Source organism: Capra hircus, chromosome 14 (assembly GCF_001704415.2).
Source record: "Capra hircus breed San Clemente chromosome 14, ASM170441v1, whole genome shotgun sequence".
Classification (NCBI taxonomy): Eukaryota; Metazoa; Chordata; class Mammalia; order Artiodactyla; family Bovidae; genus Capra; species Capra hircus.
This window is the reverse complement of record NC_030821.1, coordinates 54,021,476-54,037,630: the sequence shown is the minus strand read 5'-3', so window position 1 is coordinate 54,037,630 and position 16,155 is coordinate 54,021,476. Positions and strand designations below refer to the sequence as shown.

The following is a 16,155-nucleotide window of genomic DNA, read 5'->3' as shown; positions in this document are numbered from 1 at the left end:
GAGTCATGAAAGAGGAGAAGTTTCCAAACACCAGGAAACCCTCTCACTGGTGGGGAGTTTTGGCATCTCAGAGGGCAACATAACTGGGAGGAGAAAATAAATAAATAAAACCCACAGATTACACACCTAACCACAAGCCCAGTGGAGAAGTAGCCCAGAGGCTCACATCAGCCACCAGCAAGCAGGGACTGGACAGGGAGGCGTGGACTGCATTGCTTAGAGATAGGACCGGGCCTGAATGCCCTGAGGACAATCTGAGGGAGCTAACTGCGATAGCAATCCAAACTGTGGGATAGCCAGAGAGAGGAAAAAAGGAAAAGAGAGAGAGAGAAGTTTCCTGCAAAAAGCTCTAACCTAAGGCACTGTTGGGCTCGCTCACAGAACAAAGGACTGAGCCAATACCAGAGGAGAGCTAGCCAGCTGCAGACTGGCCCATCCCTGCTGGAAGGCAGAGAGGCAGGCAAGCGACAGCCAGAGCCAGAAGGCAACAGGCAATCTTGGCCCCAGAGATGGCATCCTCTAGCAAACAGTGAGCAGGCTCCCAAGTTGCTAACCAAGTCTTCCTGGGATCCCGGACGGTAGACATCTGCCAGGAGGGTCGCAGCCAGAGATCAGCTCCCCAGAGGAGACACACGGCACACTCGAGATGGCGCTCCCGCTGCACACCCAGGAAACTGAGCCGCTGGGATGGGGGAGGTGATAAGATGCACTGCCCACCTGGGGAGTGTGTGCTCACCAAGCACCTGGTCACCTGAGCTGCTCGAACCTGGGAAGGGCACAAAACCCAGGCCCGACCAAGTCTGTGCCTTTGTTGAGTACTCGAGAACCTGAACTTGAGTGGCTTAGACCTGGGAAGTACACGCAACCCAGGGTCTGCTTTAGACAATTCCCCTGCAGAGCAACTTGGAGCCTGAGCAGTATAGACAGGGAAAGCATACACGCTGGGAGTGGGGGCAAAGCCAGTGTGGCCCAGACACTGCAAGCACTCCCCACACACACCAGTGATATTTGTTTGCAGTGTTCCTCCCTCCCCACAGCACAATTGAACAAGTGAGCCTAAATAAGTAACCACCTTTGCCCCCTTGTGTCAGGGTGGCAATTAGACACTGAAGAGATTTGCAAACAGAAGAAGCCAAAATAAACAGAGGGAACCACTTCGGAAGTGACAAGTGCAACAGACTAAAACCCTGTAGTTAGCACAGACTACATTGGAAGGGGCATATAGACCTCAAAAAGAAGTATTAGCTGGAACAAGGAACTATCTGAAACCGAACTGACCCCACGCTGCCAGTAACAGCTCCAGAGAAACTCCTAGATATGTTTTACTATTATCACTTTTAAAATTTTTTTATTTTTAAGTCTTTTATTACTCCTTTATTTTTCATTTTAAAGCAAATTTCACATATATTTTTTATAATTTTGTGATTTTGTTTTTTTTTTTTAATATTGTATTTTTGAGAGTTTAATCTCTACTCTAAATTTAATTTTTGCTTTTTGGTGCTTGTTATCAATTTTCAACCTTTAAGAATCAAATCTTCAGTACCCATTTTTACTTTGGAATGTGATTACTGGCCTGATTACCCTCTCCCCCTTTTGACTCTCCGTTTTTGCCCCCAAGTCACCTCTATCTCCTCCCTCCTGCTTCTCTTCTCTACCCAACTTGGTGAATCTCTTTGGGTATTCTGGGCTGTGGAGAATACTTAGGGAACTGATTACTGGCTGGATCTGTCTCTCTCCTTTTGGTTCCCCCTTTTATCCTGGCCACCCCTGTCTCCTTCCTCCCTTCTCTCTTCTCTGTGTAATTCTGTGAACATCTCTGAGGGATCCAGACTGTGGAGAGCACATAGGGAAGTGATTACTGGCTAGCTTGCTCTCTCCCCTTTTGACTCCACCTCTTCTCCTCCTGGTCACCTCTATCTCCCTCCTCCATGTAACTCTGTGAACCTCTCTGGGTGTCCCTCACTGTGGACAATCTTTTCTCCATTAACCTAGATGTTTTATCATTGGTGCTGTATGGATGGAGAAATCTTGAGGCTACTGTAAGAATAAGACTGAACCAGAGGAAGGAGGCTTAAATTCAAAACTTGAGAACACCAGAAAACTCCTGACTCCAGGGAACATTAATCAACAAGAGCTCATCCAAAAGCCTCCATAGCTACTCTGAAACCAAGCTCTACCCAAGAGCCAACAAGTTCACATACCACACTAATTCTCCGGCAACACAGGAACATAGCCCTGAGCATTAATACACAGGCTGCCCAAAGTCATATCAAACCCATAGACATCTCAAAACTCACTACTGGACACTTCATTGCACTCCAGAGAGAAGAGATCCAGCTCCACCCACCAGAACACTGATTCCCACAAGGAAACCATGACAAGCCACTCGTCCAACCCCACCCACAGGGAGGAACCTCCGCAATAAAGAGGAAACATAAACTTCCAGCATACAGAAAGGCCACCTCAAACACAGCAATCCAAACAAGATGAAAAGGCAGAGAAATACTCAGCAAGTAAAGGAACATGATAAATGCCCACCAAACCAAAGAAAAGAGGAGGAGATAGTGAGTCTACCTGAAAAAGAATTCAGAATAATGATAATAAAAATGATCCAAAATCTTGAAAACAAAATGGAGTTACAGATAAATAGTCTGGAGTCAAAGATTGAGAAGATGCAAGAACAGTTTAACAAGGACCTAGAAGAAATAAAAAAGAGTCAATATATAGTGAATAATGTAATAACTGAGATCAAAAACACTCTGGAGGGAACCAACAGTAGAATAACTGAGGCAGAAGATAGGATAAGTGAGGTGGAAGATAGAAAGGTGGAAATAAATGAAGCAGAGAGGGAAAAAGAATTAAAAGAAATGAGGACAACCTCAGAGACCACTGGGACAATGTCAAACGCCCCAACATTCGAATCATAGGAGTCCCAGAATAAGAAGACAAAAAGAAAGGCCATGAGGGAATACTTGAGGAGATAATAGTTGAAAACTTCCCTAAAATGGAGAAAGAAATAGCCACCCAAATCCAAGAAACCCAGAGAGTCCCAAACAGGATAAACCCAAGGTGAAACATCCCAAGACACATATTCATCAAACTAATGAAGATCAAACACAAAGAACAAATATTAAAAGCAGAAAGGGGAAAACAACAAATAACATAAGGATAACAGCTGATCTTTCAACAGAAACTCTTCAGGCCAGAAGGGAATGGCAGGGCATACTTAAAGTGATGAAAGAGAAAAACCTACAACCCAGATTACTATATCCAGCAAAGATCTCATTCAAATATGAAGGAGAAATCAAAAGCTTTACAGACAAGCAAAAGCTGAGAGAATTCAGCACCACCAAACCAGCTCTTCAACAAATGCTAAAGGATCTTCTCTAGACAGGAAACATAGAAAAGGTGTATAAACCCAAACCCAAAACAACAAAGTAAATGGCAACAGGATCATAGTTATCAATAATTACCTTAAATGCAAATGGGCTGAATGCTCCAACTAAAAGACAAAGACTGGCTGAACGGATACAAAAACAAGACCCTATATATGCTATCTACAGGAGACCCACCTCAAAATAAGGGACACATACAGACTGAAAGTGAAGGGCTGGAAAAAGATATTTCACGCAAATAGAGACCAAAAGAAAGCAGGACCAGCAATACTCATATCAGATAAAATAGACTTTGAAATAAAGGTTGTGAAAAGAGACAAAGAAGGACACTACATAATGATCAAAGGGTCAATCCAAGAAGAAGATACAACAATTATAAACATATATGCACCCAACACAGAAGCACTGCAATATGTAAGACAAATGCTAACAAGTAAGAAAGGGGAAATTAACAGTAACACGATAATAGTAGGAGACTTTGATACTCCACTCACACCTATGGACAGATCAACTAAACAGAAAATTAGCAAGGAAACACAAACTTTAAATGATACAATGGACCACTTTGACCTAATTGATATCTATAGGACATTTCACCCCAAAACAATGAATTTCACCTTTTTCTCAAGTGCACACGGAACCTTCTCCAGGATAGATCAAATCCTGGGCCATGAATCTAGCCTTGGTAAGTTAAAAAAAATTGAAATCATTCCAAGCATCGTTACTGATCACAATGCATTAAGATTAGATGTAAACTACAGGAAAAAAATTATTAAAAATAGAAGCTTATGGAGGCTAAACAACACGCGTCTGAATAACCAACAAATCACAGAAGAAATTGAAAAAGAAATCAAAATATGCATAGAAATGAATTAAAATGAAAACACAATGTTTTGTTTTTCATTAAAATGAAAACACAACAATAGGTCCCCAAACCTATGGGACTCAGTAAAAGCAGTGCTAAGGAGAAGGTTCATAGCAATACAACCTTTCCTCAAGAAACAAGATAAAAATCAAATAAATAACCTAACTCTACACCTAAAGCAACTAGAAAAGGAAGAAATGAAGAACACCAGGGTTAGTAGAAGGAAAGAAATCATAAAAGTTAGGGCAGAAATAAATGAAAAAGAAACAAAGGAGACCACAGCAAAAATTAACAAAGCTAAAAGCTGGTTCTTTGAGAAGATAAATAAAATAGACAAACCATTAGCCAGACTCATCAAGAAAAAAAGGGAGAAAAATCAAATAAACAAAATCAGAAAAGAAAATGGAGAAATCACAACGGACAACACAGAAATACTAAGGTTCACAAGAGACTACCATCAGCAACTATATGCCAAAAAAAATGGACAAATTGGAAGAAATGGACAAATTCTTAGAAAAGTATAACTTTCCAAAACTGAACCAGGAAGAAATAGAAAATCTTAACAGACCCATCACAAGCACAGAAATCAACTGTACTCAGAACTATTCCAGCAAACAAAAGCCAGCACCAGATGGCTTCACAGCTGAATTCTACCAAAAATTTAGAGGAGAGCTAACACCTATCCTACTCAAACTCTTCCAGAAAATTGCTGCTGCTGCTGCTAAGTCACGTCAGTCATGTCTGACGCTGTGCGACCCCATAGATGGCAGCCCACCAGGCTCCTCAGTCCCTGGGATTCTCCAGGCAAGAACACTGGAGTGGGTTCCCATTTCCTTCTCCAATGCGTGAAAGTGAAGTTGCTCAGTCGTGTCCGACTCTTGGTGACCCCATGGACTATAGCCTACCAGGTTCCTCCACCCATGGGATTTCCCAGGCAAGAGTACTGGAGTGGGGTGCCATTGCCTTCTCCGCCAGAAAACTGCAGAGGAAGGTAAACTGCCAACCTCATTTTATGAAGCCACCATTACCCTAATACCAAAACCAGACAAAGATGCCACAAAAAAAGAAAACTACAGGCCAATATCACTGATGAACACAGATGCAAAAATCCTTAACAAAATTCTAGGAAACAGAATCCAACAACATATTAAAAAGATTATATATCATGACCAAGTGGGCTTTATCCCAGGGATGAAAGGATTCTTTAATATCCACAAATCAATCAATGTGATACATCACATTAACAAATTGAAAAATAAAAACCATATGATTATCTCAATAGATGTAAAGAAAGCCTTTGACAAAATTCAACATCCATATATGATTGGGAGAAAAAAAAAAAACTTCCAGAAAGCAGGAATAGAAGGAACATACTTCAAATTAATAAAAGCTATATATGACAAACCCACAGCAAACATTATCCTCAATGGTGAAAATTTGAAAGCATTTACCCTAAACTCAGGAACAAGACAAGGGTGTACACTCTCACCACTACTATTCAACATAGTTTTGGAAGTTTTTGGCACAGCAGTCAGAGAAGAAAAAGAAATAAAAGGAATCCAGATTGGAAAAGAAAAATAAAACTCTTACTGTTTGCAGATGACATGATTCTTTATATAGAAAACCCTAAAGACTCCATCAGAAAATTACTAGAGCTAATCAATGAACATAGTAAAGTTTCAGGATATAAAATTAACACAGAGATATCCCTTGCATTCCTATACAATAACAGTGAGAAAATAGAGAAATTAAGAAAACAATTCTATTCACCATTGCAACAAAAAGAATAAAATACTTAGGAATAAATCTACCTAAACAAACAAAAGACTTATATATAGAATACTATAAAACACTGATGAAAGAAATCAAAGAGGACACAAAGAGATGGAGAAATATACCATGTTCATGGATTGGAAGAATCAATATAGTGAAAATGAGGATACTACCCAAAGCAAACTATAGATTCAATGCAATCCCTATCAAGCTACCAACAGTATTTTTCAGAGAACTAGAACAAATAATTTCACAGTTTGTATGGAAATACAAAAAACTTTGAATGGCCAAAACAATCTTGAGAAAGAAGAATGGAACTGGAGGACTCAACTTGCGCTACAGTCATCAAGACAGTATGATACTGGCACAAAGACAGAAATATAGATTAATGGAACAAAATAGAAAGCCCAGAGATAAATCCACACACCTATGGACACCTTATCTTTGACAAAGGAGGCAAGAATATACAATGGCGAAAAGACAATCCTTTAACAAGTGGTGCTGGTCAACCACTTGTAAAAGAATGAAACTAGAACACTTCCTAACACCATACACAAAAATAAACTCAAGATGGATTAAAGATCTAAATGTAAGATCAGAAATGATAAAGCTCCTAGAGGAAAACTTAGGCAAAACACTCTCCGACATAAATCACAGCAGGATCCTCTATGACCCAGCTCCCAGAGTAATGGAAATAAAAGCAAAAATAAACAAACGGGACCTAATTAAACCTAAAAGCTTTTGCACAACGAAGGAAACTATAAGCAAGGTGAAAAGACAACTTTCAGAATGAGAGAAAATCATAGCAAACGAAGCAATTGACAAAGACTAATCTCCAAAATATACAAGCAGCTCCTGCAGCTCAATTCCAGAAAAATAAACCCAGTTTAAAAAATGGGCCAAAGAACTAAACAGACATTTCTCCAAAAAAGACATGCAGATGGCTAACAGACACATGAAAACATGCTCAACATCACTCATTATCAGAGAAATGCAAATCAAAAGCAGAATGAGGTACCATCTCACACCAGTCAGAATGACTGCTATCAAAAAGTCTACAAACAATAAATGCTGGAGAGGGTGTGGAGAAAAGGGAAACCTGTTACACTATTGCTGGGAATCCAAACTAGTATGGACACTATGGAGAAGAGTGTGGAGATTCCTTAGAAAGCTGGAAATAGAACTACCAGCAGTTCAGTTCAGTTGCTCAGTCGTGTCCAACTCTTTGCAGTCCCATGAATCGCAGCACACCAGGCCTCCCTGTCCATCACCAACTCCCAGAGTTCACTCAAACTCATGAGCATCAAGTCGGTGATGCCATCCAGCCATCTCATCCTCTGTCGTCCGCTTCTCCTCCAGTCCCCAATCCCTCCCAGCATCAGGGTCTTTTCCAATGAGTCAACTCTTCGCATGAGATGGCCAAAGTATAGGGGTTTCAGCTTCAGCATCATTCCTTCCAATGAGCCCCCAGAACCAGTCTCCTTTAGGATGGACAGGTTGGATTTCCTTGCAGTCCAAGGGACTCTCAAGGGTCTTCTCCAACACCACAGTTCAAAAGCATCAATTCTTTGGCGCTCAGCTTTCTTCACAGTCCAACTCTCACATCCATACATGACCACAGGAAAAACCATAGCCTTGACTAGACAGACCTTTTTGGCAAAGTAATGTCTCTGCTTTCGAATATGCTATCTAGGTTGGTCATAACTTTTCTTCCAAGGAGTAAGCGTCTTTTAATATCATGGCTGCAATCACCATCTGCAGTGATTTTGGAGCCCCCCAAAATAAAGTCTGACACTGTTCCCACTGTTTCCCCATCTATTTGCTATGAACTGATGGGACGGCATGCCATGATCTTAGTTTTCTGAAAGCTTAACTTTAAGCCAACTTTTTGGCTCTCCTCTTTCACTTTCATCAGGAGCTCTTAAGTTCCTCTTCACTTTCTGCCATAAGGGTGGTGTTATCTGCATATCTGAGGTTATTAATATTTCTCCCAGCAATCGTGATTCCAGCTTGTGCTTCTTCCAGCCCAGCATTTCTCATGATGTCCTCTGCATAGAAGTTAAATAAGCAGGGTGACAATATACAGCCTTGATGTACTTCTTTCCCTATTTGGAACCAGTCTGTTGTTCCATGTCCACTTCTAACTGCTGCTTCCTGACATGCATGTAGGTTTCTCAAGAGGCAGGTTAGGTGGTCTGGTATTCCCATCTCTTTCAGAGTTTTCCACAGTTTATTGTGATCCACACGGTCAAAGGCTTTGGCATAGTCAATAAAGCAGAAATAGATGTTTTTCTGGAACTCTCTTGCTTTTTCCATGATCTCTCTTGCTTTTTCCAGATGTTGGCAGTTTGGTCTCTGATTCCTCTGCCTTTTCTAAAACCAGTTTGAACATCTGGAAGTTCACGGTTCACATATTGCTGAAGCCTGGCTTGGAGAATTTTGAGCATTACTTTACTAGCATGTGAGATGAGTGCAATTGTGCGGTCGCTTGAGCATTCTTTGGCATTGCCTTTCTTAGGGATTTGAATGAAAACTGACCTTTTCCAGTCCTGTGGCCACTGCTGAGTTTTCCAAATTTGCTGGCATATTGAGTACAGCACTTTCACAGCATCATCTTTCAGGATTTGAAATAGTTCAACTGGAATTCCATCACCTCCACTAGCTTTGTTCATAGTGATGGTTTCTAAGGCCCACTTGACTTCACTTTCCAGGATATCTGGCTCTAGGTGAATGATCACACCATTGTGATTATCTGGGTCATGAAGATCTTTTTTGTACAGTTCTGTGTATTCTTGCCACCTCTTCTTAGTATCTTCTGCTTCTGTTAGGTCCATATAATTTCTGTCCTTTATTGAGCCCATCTTTGCATGAAATGTTCCCTTTGTATCTCTAATTTTCTTGAAGAGATCTCTAGTCTTTCCCATTCTGTTGTTTTCCTCTATTTCTTTGCATCAATCACTGAGGATGGCTTTCTTGTCTCTTCTTGCTAGTCTTTGGAACTCTGCATTCAGATGCTTATATCTTTCCTTTTCTCCTTTGCTTTTCACTTCTCTTCTTTTCACAGCTATTGGTAAGGCCTCCTCAGACAGCCATTTTGCTTTTTTGCTTTTCTTTTCCATGGGGATGGTCTTGATCCCTGTCTCCTGTACAATGTCACGAACCTCCATCCATAATTCATCAGGCACTCTGTCTATCAGATCTAGTCCCTTAAATCTATTTCTCACTTCCACTGTATCATCATAAGGGATTTGATTTATGTCACACCTGAATCGTCTAGTGGTTTTCCCTACTTTTTTCAATATAATTCTGAATTTGTCAATAAAGAGTTCATGATCTGAACCACAGTCAGCTCCCGGTCTTGTTTTTGCTGACTGTATAGAGCTTCTCCATCTGCCATATGACCCAGCAATCCCACTGTGGGGCATACACACCGAGGCAACCAGAATTGAAAGAGGCACATGTACCCCAATATTCACTGCAGCACTGTTTACAATAGCCAGGACATGGAAGCAACCTAGATGTCCATCGGCAGATGAATGGATAAGAAAGCTGTGATACCTATACACAATGGAATATTACTGAGCCATTAAAAAGAATGCATTTTAATCAGTTCTAATGAGATGGATGAAACTGGAGCCTATTATACAGAATGAAGTAAGTCAGAAAGAAAAGCACCAATACAGTATCAGTTCAGTTCAGTCACTCAGTCGTGTCTGACTCTGCGACCCCATGAATTGCAGCACGCCAGGCATCCCTGTCCATCACCAACTCCTGGAGTTCACTCAGACTCATGTCCATCGAGTCAGTGATGCATTCCAGCCATCTCATCCTCTGTTGGCCCCTTCTTCTCCTGCCCCCAATCCCTCCCAGCATCAGGGTCTTTTCCAATGAGTCAACTCTTTGCATGAGGTGGCCAAAGTACTGGAGTTTCAGCTTTAGCATCATTCCTTCCAAAGAAATCCCAGGGCTGATCTCCTTCAAAATGGACTGGTTGGATCTCCTTGCAGTCCAAGGGACTCTCAAAAGTCTTCTCCAACACCACAGTTCAAAAGCATCAGTTCTTCAGCGCTCAGCTTTCTTCACAGTCCAACTCTCACATCCATACATGACCACAGGAAAAACCATAGCCTTGACTAGACGGACCTTTTTTGGCAAAGTAATGTCTCTGCTTTTGAATAAGCTATCTAGATTGCTCATAACTTTTCTTCCAAGGAGTAAGCGTCTTTTAATTTCATGGCTGCAATCACCATCTGCAGTGATTTTAGAGCCCCCCAAAATAAAGTCTGACACTGTTCCCACTGTTTCCCCCATCTATTTCCCATGAAGTGATGGGACCAGATGCCATGACCTTCGTTTTCTGAATGTTGAGCTTTAAGCCAACTTTTTCACTCTCCTCTTTCACTTTCATCAAGAGGCTTTTTAGTTCCTCTTCATTTTCTGCCATAAGGGTGGTGTCTTCTGCATATCTGAGGTTATTGATATTTCTCCCGGCAATCTTGATTCCAGCTTGTGTTTCTTCCAGTCCCGTGTTTCTCATGATGTACTCTGCATAGAAGTTAAATAAGCAGGTTGACAATATACAGCCTTGACGCACTCCTTTTCCTATTTGGAACCAGTCTGTTTTTCCATGTCCAGTTCTAACTGTTGCTTCCTAGCCTGCATACAGATTTCTCAAGAGGCAGGTTAGGTGGTCTGGTATTCCCATCTCTTTCAGAATTTTCCACAGTTTATTGTGATCCACACAGTCAAAGGCTTTGGCATAGTCAATAAAGCAGAAACAGACGTTTTTCTGGAACTCTCTTGGTTTTTCCATGATCCAGCAGATGTTGGCAATTTGATTTTTATACTAATGCATATATATTGAATTTAGAAAGATGGTAACAATGACCCTATATCCGAGACAGCAAAAGAGACACAGACGTATAGAATAGTCTTTTGGACTCTGTGGGAGAGGCAAAGGTAGGATGATTTGAGAGAATAGCACTGAAACATGTATATTATCATTTGTGAAACAGATCGCCAGTCCAGGTTCAATGCATGAGACAGGGTGCTCAGGGCTGGTACACTGGGATGACCCTGAGGGATCGGGGGGGAGGTAGGAGGGGGGGTTCAGGATGGGGAACACATGTACACCCATGGCTGATTCATGCCAATGTAGGGCAAAAACCACTACAATATTGTAAAGTAGTTAGCCTCCAATTAAAATAAATAAATTAATATTTTAAAATTAAATTTAAAAAAGAAGCTGCATTTTGTGGGAAATTAGTACAGAGAGTCAATGGAATTCTGAAAACTTTGAAGTCTTGGGAAAATTATAAAAATAATTAAAGAATAAAAAGTCATATCACATGGAACAAAAATATAAAGAGGAATATTCACTTGTGAAAGACAAGAATTCACAAGAATATACAAGACAGACAGAGGTTAACAGCCGGTTGTTTCAAACACATGAGGCAAGTGTAGTGCTCTTAAGAGTACAGGATCCCCTGAGTTCAACTCAAGTTCAGATTCTTGCTCTACCACTCAACAGCTGCGATTCTGAACAGGTTACTTACTCTTTATGCCTCAGTTTATTCTAAAATAGGATAATAATGAGATAATCCACACAAATGCTACTCACTAAAGTAACTGGCACTCTAAAGTTATTAGAATTCTAAACAATCACTAATTTGTTATAACTTCAAATACAAAAACTAGAATAATGAAAAATTTCATTAAAACTTGTTTTCTTCAAACACTAAAACTGTACAGCTTTTGTATTTTAAATAAAACAATGTGAACTGAATTAACTGCTTTTGTGGAGGAAAATGAAGAAATAGTTTCACACTCTAACCCTCTTTCCTTTCAAGTTGGCAGAAAAATAGGTCAAAGAGTTCACAGAAACTTGATTCCTTTCCAGTCAATTTGGACAAGGTCCAGTTAGCCAGTTCCTCAAGGACATGATGCAATGAAAACAATTCAGGAAAATAAATAATATGGGAAAAACATAACACAGAGGCAGGAGATAATTTTATTTCATCTTCTATTTAGATGTTACTTTTAAAAAGCAACCAAAATGAGGGCTTCCCTAGTGGCTCAGTGGTAAAGAATCCACCTGCCAGTGCAGGAGACCCAGGTTTGATCCCTGGTCCAGGAAGATCCCACATGCTGCAGAGCTCTAAGCCCATGTGCCATTGAGCCTATGCTCTAAAGCATGGGAGCTGAAACTACTGAGCCCTTGCCCTGCAACTACAGAAGCCTGAGCGCCCTAAAGACCATGCTCCAGAACAAGAGAAGCCATCCAGTGAGAAGCCGACACACTGCAAGTGGAGAGTGGCCCCCACTTCCCAAAACTAGAGAACAGCCCACACAGCAATAAAGACCCAGCACAGCCCAAAATAAATAAATAAATAAATAATTTTTTTAATGGAACCAAAATTGATATCTGTAAATCATATACTTTTAATTGTTAGCTACTATACATGTTTAATTTACCATTTGAACTATACTTTTCAAGGAAACTGAGATTGTTTCTTCATATTTAGTAGCAGGTGAGTAAATATCAGGACACCTAGGTAGCCATCTGACAAGCAAAGGAAATAGGCAGGCTGCTATTTCATTCCTAAGGTCAAACTAAAGCCCAGTAGATCGACAACCCCAACATAAAAAGTGAAGCCATAAATTACTAGAGAAAATTTTTCAGAAGAGCTTATGAAACTAAAAGCAATCACAGAACAATGAAATCAATATATTTGATGACATTAAAACTTTAAAATTCTGCACAGAAAGAAAATAGCACTAACAGTGTCAAAAGACGGAAACTAGGCCAACAGCCTATTTTCTTTAATACATGAAGATATTTTATTAATAAGATGTTTTGTATTTTATGTAAGCGAAGTGGAAGAAAACAAATAGCAAAACAAGCAATTAATTAGAAAAGAATTTTAAAATGTTAATTATATGAAAGATGATTATCCTCATTTATATTTAAACAAATGCATATTATAATAATAATGGGAACCAGTTCATCACCTAGCAGGTTGACACACGGATCATAAAGTTTGATGACACAGCAGGTGATAACATGAGGAAAGACGCCACTATGTAATATAGAAGTGATAAAATAATGCAAACACTTTGGAGGACAACTGGTTTATTCATCAACATTGAGAACGCACATAGCACATCAACTGTTCAAGTTTTGAACTTATCTTGTCAGGATTTTCCTATTTTTATACAAAGACAGTCACATACTATCATACCCAGTTGGTGATGGAAGAAGCCCCATTTGTCCTGGTTTCTGTCTTTTGTGAACTGCCAAGCAAATTTTAGGAATTCAAATAGTAATCGTTGAATGTAGAAATGAACAGCATGTGCATGACAGCACTGCCAACGTCTGACGACAAATCCTATGTCCAATACAGGAGACTGGTTATTACATTTTAATGGAATAAATGGAGACAATGAAGTAGCCCCCAAAATAATAATACACATGTTGAAATAGGGTGATCTCTAAGATAGTTAGATTCAGTTCAGTTCACTTGCTCAGTCATGTCCAACTCTTTGCGACCCCATGGACTGCAGCACGCCAGGCCTCCCTGTCGATCACCAACTCCCGGAGTTCACTCAAACTCATGTCCATTGAGTCAGTGACGCCATCCAACCATCTCATCCTCTCTCATCCCCTTCTTCTCCCACCTTCAATCTTTCCCAGCATCAGGGTCTTTTCCAATGAGTCAGCTCTTCACATCAGGTGGCCAGAGTTTGGTGTTTCAGCTTCAACATCAGTCCTTCAAATGAATATTCAGGACTGATTTCCTTTAGGATGGACTGGCTGGATCTCCTTGCAGTCCAAGGCATTCTCAAGAGTCTTCTCCAACACCACAATTCAAAGCATCAATTCTCCAGTGCTCAGCTTTCTTTATAGTCCAACTCTCACATCCATACACGACTACTGGAAAAACCAGAGCCTTGACTAGACACACCGTTGTTGGCAAAGTAATGTCTCTGCTTTTTAAGTTAGGTTAAAAAGGCAAAATGTAAAACGCATACATATGCTTGAAAAGTGTTAGTCACTCCGTTGTGTCCAACTCTTTGTGACCACATGGACTGTAGCTCACTAGGTTGCTCCCTCTGTCCATGGGATTTTCCAAGAAGAATACTGGAGTGGTTAGTCATTCCCTTTTCCAGAGGATCTTCCTGACCCAGGGATCGAACCCAGGTCTCTTTTGTCTTCTGCATTGCCAGGTGGGTTCTTTATCACTAGGGCCACCTGGGAAGCCTACATATGCTTGTGTGACTGTATTCTACTGTGTAAGAGGTAGGTAAACGCAAATGCGACAGGGTAGATGGTTTGTAAACTAAGGTCTGGGGTGAGAGATTTTGTCCTTTAGAAAGTTACTTTTAGGAACTTAGGTTGCATTGCTTACTATTTGTGGATTAAAATAAAAGCATCTGTTCTTATTACTTTTTCAATTGAAAATTAGTTATCAAAGCAAAAATCCCCATACTGAGACCCCCGGGACGCAGCACTATAACACTTCTCTGCCTCCCAGCTCGCTGTGTGTGAGCTAGCAGCTTGGAGAAAGGGCTCCATCAAGTTCAACTGCTGAGCGCTCACTGCGCTGGGTACGTCCTGTTCTGTTAAACCAGTCAATGATCAGACCTGGAAACCAGCCATCGCTGGAGGCCTTTCCCCCGTTACTTAACAGATGCTGATGCTGAGTCCAAAGTGACAGAACTCAAGGTCGCACCCCTCTTTCTGATTTCTGTCTTCCCACCACCCTGCTCTCAACCCCGTGTATCACACCTGGAAACACAGAGGAGAAACCTTATCCCGACTCTTCTGCTGAAGATACTCTGCACCGCTTTAGTGCCTTGAGTATTACTATTACCAATACTCTTTTGCTAGAATTTGGCTCCAGATCTTCAGTTTTCCTGGCAATTTCATTTCTCCCAGCACACGTCGAGTTATCTGCTGAGATGAAATAAATCTAGGCTTCCCACATTCTCATAGGTCATTATCTTTTATCTCTGCTGCTCTGCCGCGGAGAGTAAGGCATTTCCGAAAAACTTTATAGGTTCGGGAGACTCATCCAAGAGCAGAATTTCACTGCTTGGGGTCAAATAGGCCCTCACCCCAGAGGGCGCCAGCATTTTTAGAAGTTTCCCGTTTCCACGACCCTGGAGAAACTGGAAGGACCAGCGCGGGATTTCTCAGGACACCCGCTGCCACCGCCCGGTGCGCCCTGCTCGCGACCCCGCCGAGGTTACCCCGCCCCCGCATCCCCTGCTCCCGGCACAGGTCCAGGCGAGGGATCGGCGGGGGTCCCGACCCAGCCTCGGGTTCCCGGCGCGTCACCAGTGTGGGGCTCGGCGGGAAGGTCCTCTTACCCGCCAGGCCAGGTCCAGATCGAAGTCCCGGGCGCGCAGGAACCGCAGCAGGAAGGCGTCGCTGAGCAGCCGCCCCGCCAGCGGAGCGCCCGCCGCCCCGGTACGGCGCCGCAGCTCGGCCAGGCTGGGCTGCAGCAGCGGCGAGTGGTCGGGCAGCGCGCTGAGTTGCAGCCCCGCCGGCCCGGGCCGCGCCTCCGCCATGCCCGCCGCCCGCTCCCGCTGTGGTCCGGGGCGCCAGGGAGAGCGCCCGCGGGCCTCCTGCCCCTCCTCCGCGGACCGCCCGCCACGCCCGGAGGGGTGCGTCCCGCAGCCTCTTAGAGCGAATCACGTGGGGCCCTGCGGGGCTCAGGGCTCTGCAAGCCCCAGGTAGTAACCCCGGCCTTCCCAGAAAGGAAGTCACTGGTGCTCAGGGTCAGGAAGATGACATCGTGTGTTTGCCTCCGCTGATGGTGATCGGTGGCGATGTTTTAAAACTAGTCAGCCAGAGAACTTTATTTTTTCTATTTTCTTCCTTCTTTCCTTCCCGCCCCCCACCCCCCATCTACCTCTCTCTCCCTTCCTTCCCTCCTTTCCTTTTTCTTTCTTTCTTCCTCCCTCCTTCCCTCCTGTATTCCTTCCTTCTTTCTTCTCTCCCTCCCTCCCTCCCTTCCTTCCGTCTTAAAATCCTACTTGTCCTAGAGCTGGAAGGAGCCTTAGAACCACCACTTCGCGTCTCAGTGGCAGGCTTGCCGAGGAGTCCTTCTCCCTACC

The 16,155-nt window shown here is 42.3% G+C and overlaps 1 protein-coding gene across 1 annotated transcript in view; it reads right to left on the bottom strand.

Moving 5' to 3' along the window:
- TTPA (alpha tocopherol transfer protein) overlaps positions 1–15,624 on the bottom strand; it is a 33,134-nt gene extending 17,510 nt beyond the window's left edge. The window contains exon 1 of the mRNA XM_018058466.1: positions 15,406–15,624. Within this exon, the coding sequence (XP_017913955.1) occupies positions 15,406–15,606 (201 nt within the window). The 5' untranslated portion in view covers positions 15,607–15,624. The remainder of the gene's footprint in view (positions 1–15,405) is intronic.